This window comes from Monocercomonoides exilis, assembly GCF_001643675.1.
Source record: "Monocercomonoides exilis strain PA203 chromosome Unknown scaffold26-1319188, whole genome shotgun sequence".
Classification (NCBI taxonomy): Eukaryota; Preaxostyla; order Oxymonadida; family Polymastigidae; genus Monocercomonoides; species Monocercomonoides exilis.
Window position 1 is genome coordinate 167,716 of NW_027150571.1, and position 17,478 is coordinate 185,193.

The 17,478-nt window shown below is 39.8% G+C and overlaps 9 protein-coding genes across 9 annotated transcripts; 2 read left to right on the top strand and 7 right to left on the bottom strand.

Moving 5' to 3' along the window:
• Positions 1–1,798: 1,798 nt before the first annotated feature.
• MONOS_6425 (uncharacterized protein) lies at positions 1,799–2,917 on the bottom strand (the record flags this gene model as incomplete). Its single annotated transcript, XM_067876659.1, has 2 exons — positions 1,799–2,548; positions 2,606–2,917. 2 exons carry the CDS (start codon positions 2,915–2,917, stop codon positions 1,799–1,801), a joined length of 1,062 nt encoding a protein of 353 aa, XP_067726152.1.
• A 1,147-nt stretch (positions 2,918–4,064) lies between these two features.
• On the bottom strand, positions 4,065–4,508 carry MONOS_6426 (uncharacterized protein; the record flags this gene model as incomplete). Its single annotated transcript, XM_067876660.1, has 2 exons — positions 4,065–4,222; positions 4,295–4,508. The coding sequence occupies 2 exons, from the start codon at positions 4,506–4,508 to the stop codon at positions 4,065–4,067; spliced, it is 372 nt and encodes a 123-aa protein (XP_067726153.1).
• A 1,624-nt stretch (positions 4,509–6,132) lies between these two features.
• On the bottom strand, positions 6,133–7,755 carry MONOS_6427 (uncharacterized protein; the record flags this gene model as incomplete). Its single annotated transcript, XM_067876661.1, has 3 exons — positions 6,133–7,050; positions 7,273–7,422; positions 7,630–7,755. 3 exons carry the CDS (start codon positions 7,753–7,755, stop codon positions 6,133–6,135), a joined length of 1,194 nt encoding a protein of 397 aa, XP_067726154.1.
• A 388-nt stretch (positions 7,756–8,143) lies between these two features.
• Positions 8,144–9,626, bottom strand: MONOS_6428 (uncharacterized protein; the record flags this gene model as incomplete). The annotated part of the gene is made up of 4 exons (XM_067876662.1): positions 8,144–8,544; positions 8,645–9,119; positions 9,321–9,443; positions 9,522–9,626. 4 exons carry the CDS (start codon positions 9,624–9,626, stop codon positions 8,144–8,146), a joined length of 1,104 nt encoding a protein of 367 aa, XP_067726155.1.
• A 91-nt stretch (positions 9,627–9,717) lies between these two features.
• Positions 9,718–10,077, top strand: MONOS_6429 (uncharacterized protein; the record flags this gene model as incomplete). Its single annotated transcript, XM_067876663.1, has 1 exon — positions 9,718–10,077. One exon carries the CDS (start codon positions 9,718–9,720, stop codon positions 10,075–10,077), a length of 360 nt encoding a protein of 119 aa, XP_067726156.1.
• A 472-nt stretch (positions 10,078–10,549) lies between these two features.
• MONOS_6430 (uncharacterized protein) lies at positions 10,550–10,891 on the top strand (the record flags this gene model as incomplete). The annotated part of the gene is made up of 1 exon (XM_067876665.1): positions 10,550–10,891. One exon carries the CDS (start codon positions 10,550–10,552, stop codon positions 10,889–10,891), a length of 342 nt encoding a protein of 113 aa, XP_067726157.1.
• Positions 10,892–12,347: 1,456 nt separating this feature from the next.
• On the bottom strand, positions 12,348–12,629 carry MONOS_6431 (uncharacterized protein; the record flags this gene model as incomplete). The annotated part of the gene is made up of 1 exon (XM_067876666.1): positions 12,348–12,629. One exon carries the CDS (start codon positions 12,627–12,629, stop codon positions 12,348–12,350), a length of 282 nt encoding a protein of 93 aa, XP_067726158.1.
• Positions 12,630–12,883: 254 nt separating this feature from the next.
• MONOS_6432 (uncharacterized protein) lies at positions 12,884–15,454 on the bottom strand (the record flags this gene model as incomplete). Its single annotated transcript, XM_067876667.1, has 3 exons — positions 12,884–13,540; positions 13,689–14,844; positions 14,958–15,454. 3 exons carry the CDS (start codon positions 15,452–15,454, stop codon positions 12,884–12,886), a joined length of 2,310 nt encoding a protein of 769 aa, XP_067726159.1.
• A 656-nt stretch (positions 15,455–16,110) lies between these two features.
• Positions 16,111–16,395, bottom strand: MONOS_6433 (uncharacterized protein; the record flags this gene model as incomplete). The annotated part of the gene is made up of 1 exon (XM_067876668.1): positions 16,111–16,395. One exon carries the CDS (start codon positions 16,393–16,395, stop codon positions 16,111–16,113), a length of 285 nt encoding a protein of 94 aa, XP_067726160.1.
• Between the last annotated feature and the right edge of the window lie 1,083 nt (positions 16,396–17,478).

Consider the following 17,478-nt stretch of genomic DNA (forward strand, 5'->3'; position numbering starts at 1 on the left):
CTTCTGGAAATATGTGAATGAAGAGTTTTGAATGGAAAAGTTTTTCAATATCATTTGTTTTTGACTATCAAACTTCACAAAATATATATTCCTAATTTTTTCTTATTTAACATTAAAATAATTCTTCAAAACTTTTATTGAACACCCTTTTCTCAGATGCGAATCATTTGAAATAAAAAAATTAAAAAAAGAATGTTTTCTTCAAAATATTTTTTTTAACTTTCATTTCTTGAAATAAAAATTGGAGATAAAACGAAGCCTCAATAAGCGGCCTTTCATGATTTCCTCTGAAAAATTACAAAAAATGAAAAAAGATGATTGATTTATGTGTACACAAAATAATTCGTGTTACAGACAGGGCAAGACCGCATTATATGGGAATGGCCTATTTTCTGTGAAAATAATATATGAAAAATGTTTATAATATATATCATGTTTTCATGCATCAGAGATGTGCGGAAGTTGACAAAAAAGTCAAAAACAAGAAATGTAAAATTGAGGAAAAAATGTGTGAATGCATTTTCAAAAATTAAAATTTTTCATTAAAAATAATTAATCAACTTCCATGGGGTCAAATTCTGATGCACTTGCACAGTCCCCAGCTCCAAGTGAATATGATTCTTCAAATTCTGTCATTTGAAGAATGTCATTTTCATCTAATATATCAGATTCTAGCTCTGATTCTGTCGAGTCACTTTCTTCACTTTCAGATTCTTCCAATTCATTTTCTTTTTCCGTTAAATCGAAGATGATTTCCTTTATTAATTCCTCAAATTGTATTTGCAAGTTTCTTCTGACCAGACACATAGATAAAGAGTCACCAAAATACTTTTCTCTGCATCCCGTTCTTGGAAAAAATTTCCGTAAATTCATCCACAGACCTTCGACAGTGTTTGTGCATGCATGTGTCATTTTATTTTTGAATTCTCGCTTGTGACAGACGGAATCATGGGCGTAACAACAATCTTTCAATCTGGCATAAGCCTATCATTCATCGCTCATGATCCGAGTTCCAGGAAGTATTTTGGCTCGTATAATTGGTACAAATGTCTCAGCCTTCCTATTTGGCACAATCATCACAAAGTTCTTCCCCGCACTTCCCTCTTGTTTCCTTTCCACAGCTCCAAATATCCAAATTTGCCACTTTTTTTCCTTGCCCATTCTTTCTGCTCCTCCAAACAACTTTATTGATCTCAAAAATTCTTTCCGGCACTTCCATGATAACTTGATTATTGCTCCATATTAATGTGCATCTGACTCCAATAACACTCGTCCAATAATGAATTGTGTTTTCTCTTATTCCAAGCAGTTCACCAATGTGTGCGGCTGATATACCAATGTTATAATATAAAACAATCATCAAAAACTTTCTCAGCGGTATTTTTGATTTTTCCAAAGATGTGTTTAAAAAAACTGACTGTTTTTTGCCACATTTTCCGCATCTCCAATATTTGTTATATTTGCCTCCGGATGTAAATATCATTTTGTATTTATCATGTCTGCATTCAGGAGCTTCTCCTTCCAGCACATTTACGAAATACCATTTCCAAGCACCCATTTCATCCGAAAATATATCGTTAAGTTCACAAATAGGTGTTTTTGTGAACATTCTTTGTGACAAAGACATTTGATGAATGTTTGATCAAACCCATAAATACTTGAAAATGAACTTTTTTCAAAAAATAAAAATTTTATTTTTCACCAGTTTCCGCATGTTTTTTGGAAATAATAATTGCATAATAATAAATAATAAAACATTATAAACAGAAATAATCTTATTCCAGGCGTTCCCATATCTTCAGGTCTTGCCACAGACAGATAGTCCAATAACATTATTGGGTGTCAATGTTGGTAGAATTTTTTGAAAGCTTGTGATAACGTCTTCGTATCCTTCTTCTTCCATGTTTTCAATCATTTTCTTTTTTGTTTCCATTATTTTATCTTCCTCTTCTTTATTATCTCTCTTCTCTTTCAATCTTCTTGAAAGCTCCAAGAAGAATTCCAAGCAACTTCTTGCAATATTTTTGTTCAACGTGGGTTGTAGTATCCCTTCCATCATTAGATTTACTGCTCCTCCATCAACAAAACCGTTAACACTCACACTTTCAAGGTATCCTATTGTATGAAACATGGAAATGCACCATTCAGTTATGGCTCTTTCATTCTCTTTTGTCTCAAAGCACATCTTGACAAGACTTTGGATCAATCCAACAAATTCCTCTTTCCACAATCTCAAACTCAGAAAAAACACTTCTGTCAAGAAAATCCATTTCATTATGACCTTTCTTTCTTTCTTTTTTCTCTTCTCAGTCTTTTCTTCTTTTTTGTTCCAATCAATGCATTTCGACAGATCTTCCACTTCTTTTGCAGCTTCTTCAGCAAAATGCATCCGATTCACAACAACATCTTCTATACTTTTTTCTGAATGAAATCGGCTTATCACAATCTCCCAAGCAGATAGGCACCCAAGATGCGTCAAATTATGATGATCCCGATGATGTCTGATGATCTCTTTGATTTCATTCAGATTTGGTTCACGATCCTCTCTCTTAAAAAATACATATGAAAAAAGTAACAATTTAACAATGATGATTCTATTTCAAACTGTGAGCATTTCAACGCGTCTCAAGGTCAGCAAAGCCATTTCAACTTCCTTTTGCGTTTCCTCGTTTTGATCAATTTGCTTTGCAGCTTTAAGAAGGCACTTCACACAAACTGACAATAATTCAGATGAGGAATCATTGTTTAGCAAAAGATGACATTCACAAAGATCAACTTGCAACTTCTCTTTCTTTCCTTCTGTTTTTCTATTTTCTTCAAGAATGATCTTCTCAAATATTATCTTCAATGAAGAGCTATCGCAACAGCAATTCCAAAATTCTTTCCACACATTGCAATATCCCATATGCTTCAACATAGGTAACACATCTATTAAATTCAATTTCTTTTCTTCAATCATTTTGTGAATTTTATTGAACATTTCAATTGAACAAATTTCCATGAATTCATTTTTGCTCATTTCATCAACAATTTCGATCATATCAACAATTTTTTGTTTCTGCTCATTCTCGTTGCAACCTCCAAGTTCGTCAAACAATTCTTCAAAGCACACATTAAGAATTAAAAAAGAGTGCCTTTTTTTAAAAAACAGTTAGTAAAAAAACAAACTCCTAAACTTACCAACTTCAGATGTTCTTTGAATGATGTAAAAAAATTTTATTCTGTTCGTAATAAATTCATGATGAAAAAATTTCAATCGCTATTCAAACAGGAAACAATCGGTGAAAGCAAACATTCTTCTTTTTCACACTTTTTTAATATATTATTGTCTCAATACTAACTTCTTTCCAATTTCAAAAAAATAAGGGCAAATGGGTTCTTTACCGGTACATCAGAATTTGCTTTATTTTATGATAAAAATGATTATCATTGTTTTAAATGTATTTGTGCAAAATATTAAAGTGCGGAAATTATTCTGAGTTGAAAAAAATTTTTTCATAAAAAAAAATTTATCAAAGATGTTTTTTTTACAAAAACGCAGTGAGACAGGTTTGCTCCGAGATAATGAGTATTGTTCACAATTTATGTGTGGTTTGAGTGAAAACTTCGCCCTCCCAAAATGACGTGGAAAAAAAGGGGCGAGATGAAAATAAAGATAATAATATTAATAATTGTAAAATGAAATAATGCATTGTCCCCTTCACTTCACTACCGACTTCGCCTTATCGCCTTGGTCACGAAGACCAGAGGGCAGGGGACATTGCCCCTCGGAGCTCTCTCCTGCAAGCTGTGCAAGGATCCGGTGAGGCGAGTGTTCCAAAATGGAGCAGAAAGAAAAATTACTTTCGCTTTCGCGAGGAGTGAAAAAGAAAACTGCATGTGATGTACTCTGCCTCCCGCTCTTCTGCTGCATCAGCAGAGCAACCCCAATCATCACACACTGCATATAAAAAATTTAATTCTTTTCTGTAAAAAACAATAGTAACCGTGTTGGATAGAGAGCTTTTGATTAAACTTGTTTGTTCATTCTATTTGTGTATTTCCAGATTCTAGACGTACACTTATCACTTCGGGCGTTTGATCTTCTTTTCTCTCTTTCTATATCTCGCCTCCTTTTTCTTGTCACCTTCTTGCAAGCATGTAGTTTTCCTTCGCACACAGCCGCTCTGAGTCTCTTTATCCGCGTTCGTATTATCTCGAAGCGAACCTATCTCTCTGCGTTCTATCAATTCGCAAAAAAGCGAATATATGAACGCAAGGAGCATGTTTGCTCCTCAATAATGAGTCCTGAAACCTTTCGCTCTCTTTTCTCCCCTGATCTCAAACCCTCCTACCAAGCACGATCTAGTGTTGCGGATGTTTGGAGGGACTGCGGATGAAGGTGCAGCACCTGGCTCTTCTCCTTTTCTTTCTCGGCGTGCTTCTGAGACCTTCTTAACCGGTAATTCGATTCTTCTGAGTTCTTTAACATCTTCCCTTGACTTCTCACACCATGCTTCCTCTTTCATGTTTTCTTTTCTTTCTGTGAGGTTGTATGTTTGCTTCCAGTCAGCTCGCTAACGCTGCAGGGAATTATAAGTGGTGCTCTCCGATGCTAGGATGGTCGGGATGAGGAGTTCTGTGACAAAATTGCTTTCCTTTGCTTTCTCTCTTCTCAAAGCTGAAAGTCTTGGCTCTTTAACTTTTTTTCCTCTTCTTATATCTTATTCTCCCCCAGCTTTCGATGACTTCACTGTGCATTCTTTCATTAACGATTCCGCTTTCTCGATTCTCATATCCTTCCTTTCTCTTCCTATCTCCAACTTTTTTTTTCTTCTCCAAGAGGGGGTTCCTGGATGTTGGTCGTCAACAGGATCCATTTCGTATCTTGAACAGGTTAAAAGTTATAAATTTTTGTGTCTCTCTTGATCCTGGCTCCGCTTTTGCGTACGAATTGCTCTCTTTCCAATCCGAACCTTCTCGTCCTTATATGTGTATTATAACTTTTGTCTAATCGAGAACACGGTCAAAGTATATTGTATTTCATGCTCTTTTCGAGTAGCTTCTAATTCTTCTTTTATTCTCTGCATATTTGCAGGTTCACCTTCTTTTATATCAACCAAACGTGTTCATCTTTTAAAGTTGTCTTGGAAAAATCCAGTTTACGTTGGAGCGCTACTTCTGCATCGATGAGTGGGTTAAATTGTTTGTTAATATTGATTTTTATAGTTTTCCTTAATGTTATCTTTATCTGCACTTCTATTAATACCGTATCTTCTTTCAATATTGAACTCTCCCTTCTCAATCTCTCCAGCTCAGCTGGACTTAAAGCACCAAAAATCATTGTGAGGATGAGGGCTCTCCTCTGGAGGATCTGTGGGTCTTTCATATCGTGAGTGGCTTCTGCCCATTTCGTGATGATTGTCAAGTCCCACATTGATTTGTATCGTTTGCCCCTTCTTGGCTTATCCCACACATAAGTCTTCAGAAATATCTCTATGTACTTCCCATCAATTTTCGTCTCTCAAAACAGATTAAAAAAATCCAGTACCTTCAGCACTGTCTGATAAATGACTTTTCTTGACAGGTTGGTATTTGAAAGCGTTTCGGTAAACTCTGCCATAATCCACTTGGCATCTATGGTTGTGAGGGAATCGGTATCATCCATGCTCTCTCTATCAAGAAACTGCTTAAATCTTCGTAGCGCTCTCCACGTATCCCTTTCATTCTTCTGGTTTTTCAGTATTGCTGCTGCTATGTCTTTTGCTCCAACGTATTCTCCCCATGTTAAGAAGAGGTCCCTTCCTGGGATATTTTCTATTCCTGTGGAAAGCTAATGACCTCTCCTGGGGGTAACTTCTAGTCATTATTTCTCATCCTGGCTCCTGGCATCACACACCCCTGAAAGGGCCCCAGGTTCTTCATCGAATGCTCAGGCTGCAGCAGCGGGGACCAGGTCTGCCCCCGCCAAGCTGGTGGAATCAGAATCGTCAGTTCCCTCCGGGCCTCCTTCATCTCCTCTTTCATCATTCGTCCAATGTTTCTCAGGAACAGGTGGACAAGCGCTATGTCGTTTTCTGGTGTTTCTCTCTCTCTCCTCCTTCTCACGGAGGATCGTTTCCAAATAGTTCCACAGGTCACCGGCGCAATCGGTTATGAAATTGTATCTTGTGTTCTCGGTGCGACTATTTGCAATATCTCTGCGACTTTCTCCCTCCTCAGTGCATAGTCCGGCTTTTTCGCCATCCGGCTGAGTGCATCTGCTTCCGTGTTCCGCTCTCCCGGAAGGTGTCCCGTCTGTATTGTAATGTCCAGCTGTTCAGTTTCTTCTCTAATGCTCTCAGTGTTGAAAAGAGCGATGGCTCTCCTCTCTTCTTCTGGATTGTCCATCTCGTGGACATATTGTCTGTCCTCAGACAGATATGATCTATCTCCTGTTCTTTCAGCCATGCTCCTTTCCTTTCTAAAGTCCTCAACACTGCTCTGGACTCCTTCTCGTTTGTCGCTAAAGCACTCTCCTGGAGGGTCCATCTTCCGTGGACGAAAATATTCTCCTCTTTGTTCTCTCTCGGTATTGTTAACACTGCACCCCATCCCAGCTCTGAAGCGTCCGTTGTTAGCTCTGCTGGTCTGTTCCTTCTCCTCAGACTCCTTGGCCTGTTCTCTCGCAGAGTTTTCCTCCAATGTGTAAATTCTCCTAACATCATTGGGTTGGGTATCACTGTCCCGTTCCAGCCTCCGCGGGCTATTGCATGCCTCAGCACGTATTGCATGCGCTTCATCCACAAGCTCGCTGGTGGGTGTTGTAACCTCACAAAATTCAACCTCCCGAGGAATGCTGTTAAGTCCCTCGTCTTTTGTCTCCTTCTTTCCTTTGCATGTGCTATCCATTTTCGCACATCCTCCAGGAGCAGCACTCTCTTCCTCTCTTGGAGCATCACTTCCATCTTCTCTGAGTTCCACAACCATCCCAGAAACTCCACGCTCCTTGTGGGTTCCAACTTCAGTTTTTCCTCCGACAGAATCCAGCCCAGATTCCTCAGGAACTGGGCTATCTCCTGTGAGATCAATCTCAGTGCATCACTGTCTGAATGCATGAGATGAATATCTTCAAGATATATCACAAACTTCACTTACCACTCTTCTCTGATATATGATGCTGATCGCCTCATTATCTTAGTGAATACTCTGGGTGCGTCTTTTGCCCCAAATGGCATCCCCACGTAAGCGTAGCATTGACTTTGAAAGCTGAAACACAGATAGGGACTGAATTGCTCGTCCACCTTAACATACAGGTATGTACTCGACATACACAGAGTGGTCATCCAATCGTTCTCCTCCAGGAGTTCCACAACTGTCTCCTGGGAATCCATCTTGAAATGTTTTCCCTGCACTTCCTCGTTTAGAGCTCTGCAGTCCAGGATCTGTCTCCACTTTCCACTTCTTTCGAAATATGAATGTTGGGTTGAACCACTTCACCTCCGACTCCTGCGCGGGCTTCACCACTCAGTCCTTCAATTCCTCCTCCAAGAAGGATAGATAATTGTTCATCATTTCCGTCGTCCTCCGTAACTCATGTGTGCATTTCCTCTCCTCGAGTGAGATTGGGGACTGGGGACTTCTCCATCGAGCTCTTATCCCACGGCTCACTAGTTTGTCTCCCCCAATCTTCTTCCACTCGTTCAGTCTGTTCACTAGTCTACCAGGCAGTGATTCCCTCAGTGGTACAATCGTTGCACTCCTTTTCACTTCTGGCGTCTTGTGGCCAGACTGCATCTGTGTAATCTCTTCCCCTTCGAGAATACCTGCAATGGCTGTCCTCGAGCTCACCTCCAAGGCGCTCCAAATTGGGGACTCTGTAACCGTCCCAGATGCTCTCCAAACTCCCTACTTTTTCTCCTTCTTATTCCTCATCTCGCTCATCTGTCCTATCTTGTGGAGATTCACGAAGTCTACTTCTGTGCTCTCTTTCCGAATTTTCGTCTTATGATCTTCCGAGGTTTCTTGTTCTTTCGTCTTCTCGCGATCTAGTGTGGCAATCGCATTTCTGATATTCTCACGATATTATAAGGACTCTGTCTTTATTTCCATCTCTCGATTGAAAGGTTCTTCTTTTCGAATAGTTAGTTCTTTGAAACTCGAAAGTCTTCTGTTTATCTCTGTCTCACGGCAAAGCGCGACCTCCTTCCCCCTCGCTTCTTCTAGGCCCATTGGCTCGATCCAGAAGCTGTGCCTGTTGCTGGTCCTCCCTGTATCCTCGGGGTATCTGGGGGAAGGGGAACTGTGATCGAGGCCACTCTCCCAGCTGCTGCTGGGGCATGCTGTGGCAGGGCTTGTGTGGACCTCTTTTTTTTTCTGAAATTCGTGAAGCTTCCATCGAAGCCATGCTTTTGGAGCTGTCTGTAAGTGAAGCCCTGAGCGTTCCTGCCTGTGCCGTACCTCCTTGAGCGTCCGCTCCTGGCTGCGACAAGGCCGAAGGCTGTGGGGGAAACGGAGGATGCTCCGCACCCTGGAACATCCCTTTCTGGATTAAAAAAGCTGGCACTCTCCACCAACATTCTAAGGCTTTTTGGTACATCTTTGGACGTTCAACATTCAAGGAAACACTTCACATTCTCTCAGTTTGACTTGTGTATAACTTTTAGTAGATTAATCCGGCTGATACAGTCTGCAATCAGGGTATATGAGCAGAAGAGTCCCCTCAGTCGCTTTTTCTCTTCATCCTCTAAATGTGTCTTCCTCAATTCTCTTGTTGTAAGGGCTGCAATCGCATTGGCAGCTTCAAACTCCGACTCGAGAGCAGGTTGGAGCAGTTCCATAACCCGGACAGCTTCTGGTGAGTCCTTTCTTCCTTCAGCGGTGACCCCCGTCACCGCTAAGGCGTTCCAACTTGCATCAGTGTGTCTGGTGAAGAAATTCTTTTCCATCTCTGGAATAAACGAGTTAAAGATATCATTATTCATTCTGATCGATCCGGCCTTACAAAACTCCATAAATCTCTTCAGCTCACTCGCCTGTCTCCTGGGCGTCAGCCATTCGTCTGGGAAAATTCCCAAAAAGTCATCCGATCTTTCTTGATCATCTTCCAGCTTTTCTGTCCCTTCAAAATCGCAATCGCTGTCCTCTTCGTCGTTCAATCTCTTCATTTAACAAAGTGTGCGACAGCCCCTCAATGGCTGTCTGTGTCTCTTCTTTGCGATCATTTCTGAACAATAAGTTTCGGACTCAAATTCGCTTGATCTCGTCAGAGATTTTCTTCTTGGCCGTTCCCTCTTCGTCTTTCTCATTGGTAATATTCCTTCTGCTCCGGAGTGATTTAGTCCTCCTCTGCTCCTCGACACTTCATCGATCCAGTTTTCAACTCTCTTGAGCCTTTGAACAAGATCAACGATCTTCTCTTCGCTGTAGCTGTCTGCCATACTAACAGGATTTAGCGTCATTTCAACTGCGGACAATGGTCTGAACTAGAAGTCAATTCGTTAGCGAAGTTTGATCTTAAATCACCCATAATTTATAATCAAACTCATTATTGAGGAGCAAACCTGCTCCTTGCGTTCGAAGATTCGCTTTATTGCGAATTCTTCCCCTTCTTCTTCTTCTCCTTCTTCTTCTTTCTCCTCCAACACCTCCATCACATCCCAGAACATCACTTTGTTCAGCTCCAATTTCTTGTCTTTTTTGAAGCTACGACAGTAGCAAGTGCTTCATCTTCTTCAAAACTACCTGCAAAACATGCAAATGTTTCATCATCAGCAGCTGCAGCAACTGATAGCAAATGCTGACGCAACTCGACAAAACACACAACCTTCTTCTCAGATGACTTCACCTCAAAACAGCAGTATTTTTGCATCCTCAGCTTCATCAGCTTCTGCCTCTTTGCCTTTTCCATCTTCGTCTTTCGACATAACTATTTCAAATGTTGAAACGTCTTTCACGTCACACGATGTACTTATCTCTTTGCAAACGTCTTCGTTTTCACCTTCAGCTGACATGCAAACATCGATTGGACGAAACTTTGAATGCTGGGTGCAATTGTCATGGGTAGAAAGTTGTGCTGAGGCAGCTGCGGGACTTGTGGCAGTGGACGATCCCGAATGAGCTGGAAAGAGTGAGGAGGAAACGAGAGGGCTGGAGCTGGAAACACATCATCCAGAAGTGGAGGAGCGGTAGGCTGCGCTACATGAAGGAGATTGTGCAGAACATGCAAACGATAGAACAGGAGACACTTGACGAGCACATGAGAGACAGTATGAAAGATTTTTTTGCGGAGATCTTGGGAATCGCAATGAACAAGCACTTCTGAAGGAATAAGAGGAATGAGAAGATTGAGCGGAAGAAATGGTCAGAGGGAGGGGAAAGAGACGATGTTTAGTTTACAAAACCGATTGAAGAAGATGACACAAAGAACAAAAAAGCAAACCAGAAACAAATGAAGAAAAAGCAGATGACTTGAAAGACGGAAAAGACGCAAAAAACAACAGATTGTGGCAGCTCGCAGCAGTGTGAGTGAACAAAAGAGTTCGAATGTTTGAGAGATAAGGGGAGATTCAGATGTAGCGAAAGAAAGAACATGAGAAGTGGAGAGATGCAGCAATGGAAGCGAAGCAGAAGCAGCTGGAGATTAAAGAGAGATGACAACAGAGATGATTGGAGATTGAAAAGAGAAGAGAAAGAATATGTTACGATAGGGAAAAATCTGAGAGATGTGCAAAAGAAAATAGCAGATCAAAAAAGGCAGAAGCAGAAGGAGGAGAAGAAGACGCTTACAGCAAAGATGAAGGAGAAAGAGACCGAGTTGAGCCTAATTTCATTTGAACAGAAAGAAGAAGAAGAGGAAATGCTGCAGGACGAGAAGAAGTTTGTAGAGATTCGCCACAAGCTATCGAAAGAGGCTGCAGCAGCTGCTGAATGAGAAGCAGCTGGAGAAGCTGGGGTTGATAGTAGCTTTATTGAAGACGATGACAGAGATTGAGGTGGCATACGAATTTGCAAACGTGCAGTCTTTTCGAGTGCTGACGGATGTGCGGAAGATAGTAGAAGGCAAAATGCGCATAAGAGAGTTGAGGACGAAATGCAGAGAGAGGGAGAAAGAGAGAAAGAGAGAGAAAGAGAATTAGCATTAGAAGAAGACGAAGAAAAAGAAAGTACAGAAAGTGCAAATGATTAATCTTCCAATAGTGAATCTTCTGATGTTCCAGCTGTGCTTCAATCACCTTCTGCTTCTCAGTCAACGCTTAATCGAATAGCTGCTCCTTCTGCCACATGCGAAGTTCCAATTCTTAATTTCTATCACAGACAACACTCAACAAACAGCAAATGCACAAGGCAACCAGCCAATGAGATCGATCTTTCCATTACCAGTATTTGCACCTCATCTCTCAACATCGATTCCTTTTTCGTATCCTCCCATTCAACTTCCTGTGAATATTTCACCATCTTTTCAGACTTTGCTTCCAGTTAATTCTTCTATATCAACACAAACCAACAGTCTTCCTCACTCGCTCCATCTTCTTCTTCTTCCTCACAAAAAAGAAGTGCTTTTTTCATCAATTTTAGCTTTTGCTCATCAACTTTCATTTGTATTTGAAACAAGCTTTTTCAATTATATAAAAGGCAACTCTATTAAGTCTACAGGCAGTTGGAAATAAAGATCACTGAAAGATTAACAAATAATGGAACAGACAGTTGAAAATAAATTCAAACAGCATCGCTTCGATATTTTTTATTTTTCATTTTTCGATTGTCTGAACTTGAACAGAATATTTTCAAAGATTTATTAAATATATTTGCATTTCATTTTTTTCTTATGTTTTTTGATAATAAAATGTTTTCGTGTTTTCGTTTCATCTTCCGTAGTTGAAAAATAACTTTTGTTTGTTAACAAAAACATGCAATTCTTGTTTTCAGCTTTCTTGATTGACTTTTCCTCAAGATAGATTTTTCTATCAAGTTTATTAAAATTTTCGTAAATTCAAATATTTATTTTAATTGAATATACAAGTCAGAAAGAAATTCTGACACAAGCAGAAAAGTATTGGAAATATTATTTTCATTTTGAATTCAAAATTCTTATTAAAAAAGAACTTTTCGACACTGGTTTAGTCTTTCGACATACATGCATCGCTTTATTTTTCCTTGTCGCAAAGGCCTAATTTTTTCTGATGAAATGTGTGCATGGAAATGGTATTTGGGTGATTTTTTTGAGAGAGAAAATAGACATTCAATTTCTTCTCTTCATATTTGAGAGACCATAGCTAATATGGAGCTTAACTCCTACAACCCATTTGAGTTTCTGCCATTCCTGCATATTCTGATCTCTCAAGTCTTCGCAAATGGGCCCTTGTTCTTATTATGAATGTGTCAGATTCCTAATCCTTCTGCTCGCTTTTTGAAGTTGTTCTAGTCTGAATATCACTTGATTTTTCTTTGAAAGTTGAACCGCTTTGATCTTTTCGTCTTTCACAGCGGATCTTTGTGATTCTCCTAACTTCTGTCTCTATTTTTTCCATTGATTCGCCTTCCGACTCAGTCTCTGAATGAATTTGTTTGGTAACTTCTGCATTCGTGTTTTCTAATTCTCCATTTTCTGAGTGGCTTTCTTCTCTTTCCATTGTTGTCTCATTCATTGTTGCAACAATAACGTTTGCCATTGATTTGGATAATCGACTCTTTGAGTAATGTTTGACTAATTTATTAGTCCTCGATGAAAGACGAGCGAATTTTGCAATTTGAGCTGGTGGAATATCAGCCATTGTTAAAGCTGACAGAGTTGCCGATTTGAGAGAATAAGGAGTTATTGACTTGGAATTCCTGCTTCTTCCATTGCATCCTTCTCCAGCCTTCTGATTCCAGAAACAGTGAGAGGCTCAAAGGTTTCTGTGTTGAGAAGCAAATGAGAAGTACCTCAATTCTTTGTTTGAACAATTTCCCATAACGTCCTAATTGCTGAAGCTGGGCAAATGAAAGGGACTTCTGACAGAAAAGGAACTGCGATCTCTGTTCTGGTGTTTGATGTTTTTAAGGAGGTATCCAAATAAACACCATCCTTTGTAATTCGAGACTGGGACATGTCCACCCTTTCCAATTCAGTGAACCTGCAGGCCGAGAAAAGCATTGTCAGAGTGATAACTTTTTGCGTAAGTGCTTTGAAAGTTAGATCGATATTTGGTCCCAGTTCATTATAGTATTTAAGCAGTGTTTTTGGATTCCATATCTCGGGTACTGTCTTCTTCCTTGCAGTGTCTGTCCTTCTAAGCGACCGGAAAAGTGTTTTTATAATTGGGATCTCACCCAAGGCTGTGTTGAATGCGAGCGATGAGAAAAAGGAAACCGCTGCTCTGATCATCTGGAGCACAGACACTTTAACTTCTTTATTCTTTAAGGATAAAAACACATCTGCACATTTTGCAGTCCACTCTGGAAGGTTGTCTGGTATTACTGAGTGTCCGCATAATTTCCATTGTTCAGCAAAACGTGCAAATCCGAAAAGGTATCCATCCCATGTGGATTGTGCAACGCCTTGTCTGCATTGCTCACCAAGCTCCTCTGAAATCTTTCGTTCCTGTACGGCTTGTTTCCAAAACAGTTGACATTTTCTTTTGAGGGATTCAGAAGAATTAGCCTGAGCTTCCCAGGAGGAAGATATGCTCCTGTCTTCTTCATTGATGGACCTTCCATCAGTTCCTGGATATTGTAATTTAGCTCCCAACTGTAGAAGTTGCTGTTGTGCAAAAGAACTTCCCAGTTCTGGCCTCTCCAGTTCGGCAGAAGAAGAACAACTTGAGCTCTTTCCTGTGTGCTTTCCGAATCACCATCGGAATCAGCGGAATCGGAGGATGAGCAAGAACACATTCCTGACTCCAAGGAACTGACAGCATATCTTTGTGCATGGGGCTTCCCACACCGTACCATCTGTCCAACATGTGATTGTGATGAGCCGCAAACGCGTCGAGAGTCGGTTTGACTTTGGTGAGCGATATAACTTTTTTGAAGGTTCTTTCTTTTATGGTGTAGTCCTTTGCTCTTTCGATTCGAGATATTGCATATGCTCTGTTGTTCCGTGTCCCTGAAAGATGTTGTGCCTTCATCTGCACCTTCGTTGCTTCTTTCCACTTCCATATCTTTCGGAGAACTGACCTGAGATTCTTACCCACATTCCACCGATTGATGTTGAAGACAACAGAGCTGTTGTCCGACCTCAATTGAAGTTGAGATATTTTGTTTGTTCTGATTATTTGCGAGAAATCGTGGTGCGCCAATAACATAGCCAACTGTTCCCTGTGATTTGAAGATTTGCTGCGAGCGTATTTGTGGAGCTTTGCATTCCAGTCCAAAATTCTGTTGTTGATTCGAAGTGTCGCTCCCATAGCTAGCTCCGATGCATCCGTTGTGAGTGTCGCTTGTGCAGAAAATACTGTTTGTAATTGTCGAGGCTTGTTCAGGTTCAGAATCCATTTCCATTCCCGTAACTCCTTCAGAACAGAGGCATTCATCTTCATTCTCCAGCTCCATCCTGATGTCTTCACATTCTTCTGGAGAAGATGATGCAAAGCCACCATCCGGAGTGAGGCGTCTTGTCTGATAAAGCGGACTGCATTTTTCTTCCCAATTAGTGAAGCGAAATCTTTCATACGAACTTGTTTGGCCCTGATGCTCTTCTTCTCCCAGAGATTGAGGAGAGCAACAAAAGAAAAAGCTCTGTCTTTTACCAATCTCGCTGTGAACTCCTCTGTATCCCAGTCGAAGCCCAAATAGGTGAATCTCCTCGTTGGTTTCAACTGGCATTTGTCCTTGTGATAAATGTTAATCACTAACTTTCCAAAGACAATATCACTTGGCTCTTGATTAATTCCAAATACGCTTCGTCTTGGTGGAGAATTATCAAATCGTCAATATATGCAATCTCTCTCACGTTCCATCTTTCCTTTATGGCTCTTCTCACCTTCCTCATAATCTTTGTGAAGATCCTTGGCACATACATAAATCCAAATGGCATTCCTTCGAATGAATAATCTGTTCCTTCGAACCTGAAACTGAGATATTGTTTTAAATCTGGTGAGACGCGGATGAGGTAATAGGCTTGAGCCAGATCCAAAATTATTGCATAATCGTCTTTTTGGATGAGGTGTTCTACAGTTCTCTCGCTCTCGCATTTGAAGTGTAACCTCTTCATTGCTGCATTTAGGGGACGATAATCTAGGATCTGATGCCAAGCTCCCGACTTCTTTTTGACCAAAAATATATTGTTTCTGAATTTATCCTGATTCACAGAACTTATGCTGATTATGCCTGAATCCAGTTGCTCCTTTTGCACACTTCTGAAGGCCCTCCGCTGTTCCTCGCTCATTCGCTTTGCTCCATCTACCCAAGCTCTTTTTTCCAATCTTTCTTTTGCTCTTTTACCCTTCCAACAAGCATGTGTTCCAAGTCTGATTAATCTTCCTCCATTTATCTTGTCCCATTCCTGTAAATACATTGCAGTTCGACCTCTAATTATTTTTTGCGTGCTCCTTAATATTTCTTTCCTCCCTCGGAATGCACTGAAACTCTCCTGCTCCAAGCATCTGCTTTCATTCTTTGGGAGTTTCAAAAAGTGGGTTGACTTCGAGGCGTCCGGGGCCAACTTCGAAAGAATTGTCTGCTGCTGTAGACATTTGACTGAGCTGTTTTGAAAGAAAATCTACCTGCATTATCTTTTCTCTTACAATTTATTCCATCTGTCACTTTTTGAATTTGTTTCTGTTCAATACGAACCTCCTCCAAAATGTCTTATTGCCTCTTTGTTTATAAACCTCCAGTCGTATCTGCCTCCATCTTTCTCGCTGCTGAAAACCCACATCTGGCTTGGATCCGAGTTCTTCTGGCTTCATGAATTTCCTGAGTCATTAATAACAAAGCATCTTTTGTCATCTCATGAGCTAAGTCTGGTTTCATCTTTATGTTCTGAATGGATAATAACATTACTTTGAAGGCTGGAAATAAATATCTTACGAACTGCTCGCCTGCCTTGTCCAATGCTTCGCGATACCAGAACTTTGACCTAACTGCTGCTGGTGGGCTCTTGCTAATTACAGGATTAAAATCAAGCTCGTTGTAAAATGTTGCAACATCTTCCAATTCAGATCTTGATAGCTACAAATCAAAGAGGGAAATTGTTGGATCTGTTTTATAAATTGCTGTGAAAATATCATCCATCGTGTCTGTGTGTTCTTTAGCACATTCTATGTCAATTTCCTCTGCAATTCTACCTTTATGGCTCTGATCAACATTTTGCGGGGGCAGCGTGAAGATTGAAGGAGCAATTGGTGGTGGAGCTATATCATTGCTTGTAGAAATTGTTGGCCCACTACCAAGTTTTGATTGTTCAGTTGAAAGCGCAATACCGGAAGCTATTGGAGGTTGTGAGGCGCTATACATTTTGATCGCGAAAGTGACATGCCCCATAAAAGTGACTTCTCTCAAAGATGAAGAGAAGAAATTGAATTGATAATTTTCTCGAAGATTAAAATGCTCTGCATTTTAATTGCATTTCGTTGCTTTGGATATATTGTACGGAAAATTTAAGTGTATTTTGATTTTTCAGATTTCATTTTTCTTTTTATCAGAAAGTCCAGAAAGAACTGACATTTATGAAACGATAGAAGTAATTTTCTTTCATCAGGAGCATCACAATCTGATGCAACTTGTATATCAGTGTGCTTGGTGCTTTTTGATCAACAGATTGGGCAGTGGCAAAAGCTTAGAGAGAGAGATTGAAAATGAACTTCATTTACCAAGAAAGGAAAAAAGAGTTGTAAGTGATGATAGTGCATGTTGATGGAAGAGAGGAAAAGAAGAGGAAAGAGAAAAAGAAACGAAAGAGAAGCTTCTTTTTATTCTATGACTTGCAACAGTTGACAATAACCTATCAACTTGTCAATTGTGGAAAGAAGAATTTCTTGTGCTTTAAAATGGTATTGCAAAGGTGTTTCGAGCAATAAAGAATAATAATATAGATATTTGTGAGCAACATATTAATTTGAAGAAGCTGCGAGCAATGAATACGCCGCATCTGCGGTGTTTCTGAAAGGTGGGACAATTGATGAACTTTTGAGGTGATTTCATCGGCAAATCACCTCTTGTAATTGTCACATCAATGCTTTCATTTCTTAATGAATGTTTCAAAAAGATTAAAAGAAGAGGAGAAAAATGAATCGAAAGAAACGAAACGAAAAGAGTTGAAAAGGAAAATGATTTAAAAGATGGAAGAAAAATGATTTGAAGATATCATTTTAAGCTAAAATGGAACAATTTCTTATGCGAATGAAAAATATAATAATAACATATCATTTGATTTTTCCAATCATTTCATGATAATCTAATCAAATTCATCATTTCGTTACTCAAAAATACTTCGTTTTTGTTTCATTAGTTTTGCAAATCAACAACACTTTTGATTAAACCTGTCTGACGTGTCGTAAAAAAAAATTTCTCGTCCGTCAGTAATTTTCCAGTGTTATT